This window comes from Etheostoma spectabile, chromosome 3 (assembly GCF_008692095.1).
Source record: "Etheostoma spectabile isolate EspeVRDwgs_2016 chromosome 3, UIUC_Espe_1.0, whole genome shotgun sequence".
NCBI classification, from domain to species: Eukaryota; Metazoa; Chordata; class Actinopteri; order Perciformes; family Percidae; genus Etheostoma; species Etheostoma spectabile.
This window is the reverse complement of record NC_045735.1, coordinates 9,906,083-9,912,142: the sequence shown is the minus strand read 5'-3', so window position 1 is coordinate 9,912,142 and position 6,060 is coordinate 9,906,083. Positions and strand designations below refer to the sequence as shown.

The following is a 6,060-nucleotide window of genomic DNA, read 5'->3' as shown; positions in this document are numbered from 1 at the left end:
TGTGTGTGTGTGTGTGTGTCCATGGTTGTCTGGATTTCTAGGAGGAGATGTTCATCCCGTTCCCATTGCAGCTCCAGAGGAACCAAGCAAGCTATGCATGCATCACAAAAGCTTTACCCATCCCCAGCTCCAAAGGTGAAATCCAACAGATATCTGTGAGTACTTGGCCAATGATCACCACATAATGTTTTTATTTACTTTGACAAGGCTTTGATATTAATCTGTTAACAATGGCTATATGTGTGTGTGTGTGTGTGTGTGTGTGTGTGTGTGTGTGTGAGTGTGCGCACCTCTGCTTTTATGTGTCACTGCTCATACGTGTATGCAAAGGCAGTTTCCTTGTCTAAACAAACAAAATACAAGTAAAGGTGCTTGTGTATGTCCATGTGAGTGCATGGATTTGTTTGTGTCTGTTTGTCACTGTGCATCTGAGTGGATGTGTGTGTGTGTGCAGGTTTTTGGGGTAGTGTTAATGCATGACTGTTTGCATTTACAGGCCTGCTCAAAAAACACTTTGAAGCTGCTGTGATTTTCAGAGCCCATGTTTTCTTTTCTATAGCAATAACATTGCTTAGTATGAGTTCTCCCCTCCTTATAATGCTTGCCCCTGTCAGCTGCTGAATGATGGTTTGTTTGCGCTAATTACAATGAAAGGTCCTTAAATATCATAAATATACTTGCCTGTATAATATTTCAAAACATTTCTTGTGTGTCTGTGCCTCCTGAGGTTTTGACTACTGTCCAACAGGGCACAGCCTTTAAGAATAAATGCCAGCTTGATCAGCAGGGTGGAAACATGATTGAGCCACTCAGCAAAAAGGCCTTTGAAGGGTGACTTGGCTGATGTTAACTGTAATCTGGTTAATGGGATATTCTACAGTCATACTCCTCTAACTAACAAAGGCCAAGTAAAAATGGCAAAAGCAATATTTGTGAGGACGAAATGTGAACTATATTGAAGCTGCTGGTTGGAAGATATTACAAGGCTCTTCTTTATGTTAATAATTTATCCTCTGCCTTTTCTGCTAAAAGAGTGCCATGGCCATTTGTATGGTGGTAATTCGCACTTGCTTAGGAGTCTGCTCTTAATAGCTGAATTTAAGCAGGCTTCACCTACGACATTTCAGCCTACTGTTTTTGCTGATTTGTAGTTGGCGAGCCCTTGATCAAAAGCCATGCATTAATATCTTCCATAATATCTTCTATCTTCAACAATATCTTACAATAAATGTGAAAAGCACACAGTTGCTTTTCCTCACAGATTTAAATGTTACCACCAATACATGAATAGAGCAAAGTAAGTTCTTTCACGTCTTGCAGTGTATTTTTTTTAGTATGTTAGGTTCTGAGGACAACTTTATGGCCAGTTATGTATTTATTTTTTCCACTGCTTGTGTCTTCATTTATTCATTTCTTTCAACTTTTCACCTGTGTGCCCTGCAGAACAAATGGTTGCTCCACTCTGTGCTGATGCTCGTCCAGTCGTGGATCGAGCCTTTGGTCTACCTGCAGACCTCACTGGATCACAACGATGCCGCTCCTGAAATGCTGCTCAACAAGACCAAGTGGGTGTCTGAGAAACTGATCAGTCTGGAGCAAGGGGTTGTGGTCCTCATTAAGAAGGTGGGTGAAATCCCATTGCTAGAGTACAGTTAAACACACACTAGCATGTATACTTGTGATAATTCCATTTTTGCTGCTTGTGCAAAAGGTTGGATACAAAACTAACTTCTCTGTCTCACTTTGAACCCTTTGGTAGACAATACACACCTTTTATTCTTGTGTTTTTTTTCCCCTTTGTTTTCTTAATATCAACGTCATCTTTCCAAATGTTTTTTGTGCAGATGTTGGATGAGGGAATGTTGACTGCAACCCGCAGTGAACAGGGCCTATTCCAGTATGATGTGCAGCCAGAGATGCTGGAATCTATGATGAGAGACTATACCTTACTCAGCTGCTTCAAGAAAGATGCCCATAAGATGGAGACTTTCCTAAAGCTACTCAAGTGTCGACAAACTGACTTATACAACTGTGCATAAGACAGGAAGGGAAATGTTTAAATAATAAAGCTTTAAATGAATTCCTGAGGTTGGTAGCCGTGCACTTAAAGAGATGACCATGCCTTAGGCAATTCAGCCTTGCTTGCATTGCAATACATTCTTTATTGATTGTTTTGGAACACCATCACAAAAACCTAGTAGGTGCAATGCTATGCTCTTTCTAAACCACTGCATTTTATATTTCCCTTCTCAGTTGTTTTTTTTAACCTGGCAAAGGCAACAGAGGGCTTACTCCCAAAAGATTAGTTGCGTGTCGAGCTGTCAAAAAAATCTGCATATCCTGCCATTGGATTTCCATTTCCTTTGTTCTTAACTGGAGTTTGTATTCCTCGCTGGCTCTTGCAGTGTTTTGAATATTCCCACGGCCCCCAGAGAATTCAGTGAGACTGTTTCACTTCTGCATTAGTGAAATGAAACACTTTCACCGGAGATGGGAGTCAAGCAGAGATCAACCACTACTTTAAATAAGACACATTTTGATTGGTGCAAGAGAGTGTGAGGGTGACAGAGAGAGGGTACAAATAACAGCTAAAATGAGGGGTAATGCTTATCTGGAGTTTAAGGTAGTCGCTTATGACAGAATCATGAATATTTCCATGCCCAAATATGCCTAATGTAACCTGAATATAAACTAATAACTTTTTCATTTTAAATGATGAGAGGAGATACAGCTTACATTTGAATTGTTATGAATATATAATGCAGAAATCTAACTATTTTTGCAATCTTTTGAAAAAAAACACAAACAATGTACCTTTAAAACCTTTCTACTGGACTGCTGATTTAAGGCGCTAATAAAGCAAATTGTAGTGAAAAAGCATTGATGTGTTTGATATGTTTTTTGGGTGAGTGAGTGAGTGAGTGAGTGAGTGAGGGAAATCACATATTTGTTCCACTTTGGATTTGTGTCTGTAAAAAGAGTACATTTTTCTAAGGTCAAGATTGTGTGAAAAGCAATTTCCATGCTCTCAATTATGCCCTTTCCACCCCCAAACACAAGAGGGCAGTAGTGCTCTTTCTTAATCACTTTATTGTCTACTCCAAATGCGAAGCTAAAATGCACTGGATTGGTTGGGCGAATATACAATTTGTGCATGTTTTCATTTGGGGAGAAGGCAACCAGCAACTTTTACTTAAATAATGTTAATTTCTCTTGTATTTTATTATATAATATAAGAACATAAATGTAGAATAATGGAGTGCATGAACAACACATAGATCCTTGTACAAAATGTTTCACATAAATAACAACTTACTGTCACATATCTTGATCCATGAGATCCCAGCAGCCAAAATAAAGCACCTGCAGTGGTGATCCCACTTTTACTTCATGGGCTTGAAATTGGCCGGCTGCATTGCTTGTTCCTGTTTATATTTATCAACACACCATGAGACAGACAAGCATGTTTCTTCCCTCCTCCAACGGATCTCAGGTTTATTCTTGACTTTTTTCACTCCCTTGAATGTCCTGCATACTCTGCTATTCCATCCTCTGTAACCATGTCAGGAGATGTAAATCAGCCTTGTGGTTGCCACGGTGAGTCGGGTGTCAGCGTAGAGAGAGGTGGTGTTGTGTGGTGTGGGTGGATGTTGGGGCAGGATGTGGTAGGGGGGGCCTGGTGTCAGCAATGTCAGGTTCAGCTTCCTGTGGCATAATCACTTCAGTATGGGGGCTTGGAGGAGATTGGGTAGCCTCTGTTTTGCTCCGCAGGCCTGCAGCTTTGCAGCCTCAACCTTGTATTGCAACCCTCACCCTACCTCACTTGGTTCCTGACAACACGCAAGTAATTATAGGCAAGGTAAAGCTCCATGCCCCCACCCACTTCTCAAGCTTTGAGGCCATAAATATTAAAGTTTGGCTATGAGTAGTGAGAGAAGGGAGGAGATCAGAGGAGGGAGAGAAAGATGTTAGGGAGTGGAAGGGGAAAGAAGGACACAGGGATGAAGGGAGGGGTGTGGGGCCCGAGTGATTTCACAGTCTAACTATTATAACCTGAGGAAAAGAAATCTAGACTGCTGGGATGCATAAGTGGAGCAGAGGAGGCAGACAAAAAATGAGAGGGAGAGGACAGGAACAGGAAATGTAAAGAAAATGGACTGAGAGACGGAGACAAAGAAGTAAAGAGGGCAGTTTTTTTTCCCTCAGCAGTGATGTGAAATTGTCAATCAAATAGCAAATGAGAGCGGGAAAGATAGAACCAAAATGACTGGGAAAGAATCTGAGCACCGCTCGAAGCAGAGTGACATGCTGGGAGGTAGGTTGGATCTGGAGAGAAAATGGATGGCTAGAAGGCATTGCACAGCTAAAGGAGTTAGGATTGGATGGGGTGTTGGCATGATATGAAACCGAGACTCAAAGTACGGAGTCCTTGAGCCTCAACTGGCTAGGCTGGTTCCCACACTGTTTTGCTTTCATTTATGGCTCAAAAACGACAGCTTGGAAAGACCTAAAACAGTCTCGAAGACCCTGTGAGATCTCCCACACTGAAAACCATGTAACTCTTTGCTTTCCTTCCTCCTCATTTTTTTGTGCTTTAATGACATATGTAGGTGGTAGCAAAGAACTTGTCTTTAAAAGGGTTTGGATGTTTGCTCATGTATAAGTATAAAAATGGGCCGATTGGTTGGTCGAGGTGAGATGGGTAGGATGGTCTTTTCTTTGCATTTATACTTTCTGACAACCCAGTATCGTGCTTTTGCGATACAGACGTTTCTATCATGCAGGGAATTTGTTTGGGCCATCAAAGGCCCCAAGGTCTCAACTAGAGCCAACCAAGAAATCCCAAGCAGACTCCACCCGGGGCTACATGATGCACAACTGTCAGCACATGCCTATATGTGTGTGTATGTGTATATTAATCTTTAAGTCCAGCTTGTCTGTTGGACCAGTGACACATCTAAACCTCTGGATGTCCAACTCACACCCTCTGTCTCTCCTTTGACTCCCCAGACAAGGCATCTCTACAAGGCTGTGGGCAGAAGTGAGTGACGGTCAAAAGCTCATGACAATCAATGCCATCCTAACTGTTCCAACATGTGAAAATATGTCATGTTGCAACAACAGCTAGTTCAGGTTTCACCCAGAACAGACAATGTCATAGTGGGCAAATGAGAAAGCCATGATGATAGCCAATACAGTTAAAAACATTCATCATATTCCCACAGAGCTAGGAAACACATACCACAATGTAATTTACATTTATAATTTCTGTAGTTCATTCATATTTTCTTTGATTGATAATTACATTGCATCAATAATTACATAACATCCTGCAGAGAGAGCAAAGAGATAAATAAACAGAATTTCACTTACATAAACTCCTAGGTTTTGTTACTTTGTTTGTTCAATTGTTAAATCAATGCACTGCTATTTTAAAGCTCACGTATCCTCACCTGCATGTGGTGCACAAAAAGAGATAATGCCTTAACGTGTAGCTATGACTAATTGGAGAATCTGCTGGTCGTGGTTAAACAAGCCTTACAGAGCATCTCTTGGTTTGTGGCAACTGGACATCAACGGAGAAGTAGGAGATTAACTTAGAAACTGAGTTTACATACTATATGAACTCAGCGGGGCAGTGACCTTCAGTCGTCCTAAACTAAAACTCTTTGCTGTAACAAGGAATCACGGATCTGCTGTCCAGCACATTCCTGAGTTGTGAAGAAATGAAGAAAAACAGGGGGAAACATCAGCGGGTAGTAAATAAAAGTTCCAGATGAGGAGCTAAAAATAATTACTTTTAAACTTAGCTCTTTCACATCTTCTGTCTTCCCTGTCTCATACACTCAAATTTGTCCTACAGCTGTTCTCAAGGCGCTTACAGAAGAAAAAGTTACATTACGATAATTTGAACTAGTATTGTGAATTACATGTGTGTACTACAAAAGGCTGTTATAATGAACCATTGGTACATATAGTACTGCAAAATATTGCACTGTAATTCCTATACATTCCACGTATTTATTACTGTAAGCCTATATATGACAAAAAACATCTGAG

The 6,060-nt window shown here is 40.8% G+C and overlaps 1 protein-coding gene across 1 annotated transcript in view; it reads left to right on the top strand.

Annotated features, from left to right (window-relative positions):
- smtla (somatolactin alpha) overlaps positions 1–2,530 on the top strand; it is a 4,508-nt gene extending 1,978 nt beyond the window's left edge. Inside the window, exons 3-5 of the mRNA XM_032510639.1 lie at positions 42–155; positions 1,444–1,623; positions 1,845–2,530. Of these exons, the coding sequence (XP_032366530.1) occupies positions 42–155; positions 1,444–1,623; positions 1,845–2,039 (489 nt within the window). The 3' untranslated portion in view covers positions 2,040–2,530. The remainder of the gene's footprint in view (positions 1–41; positions 156–1,443; positions 1,624–1,844) is intronic.
- Positions 2,531–6,060: the final 3,530 nt, after the last annotated feature.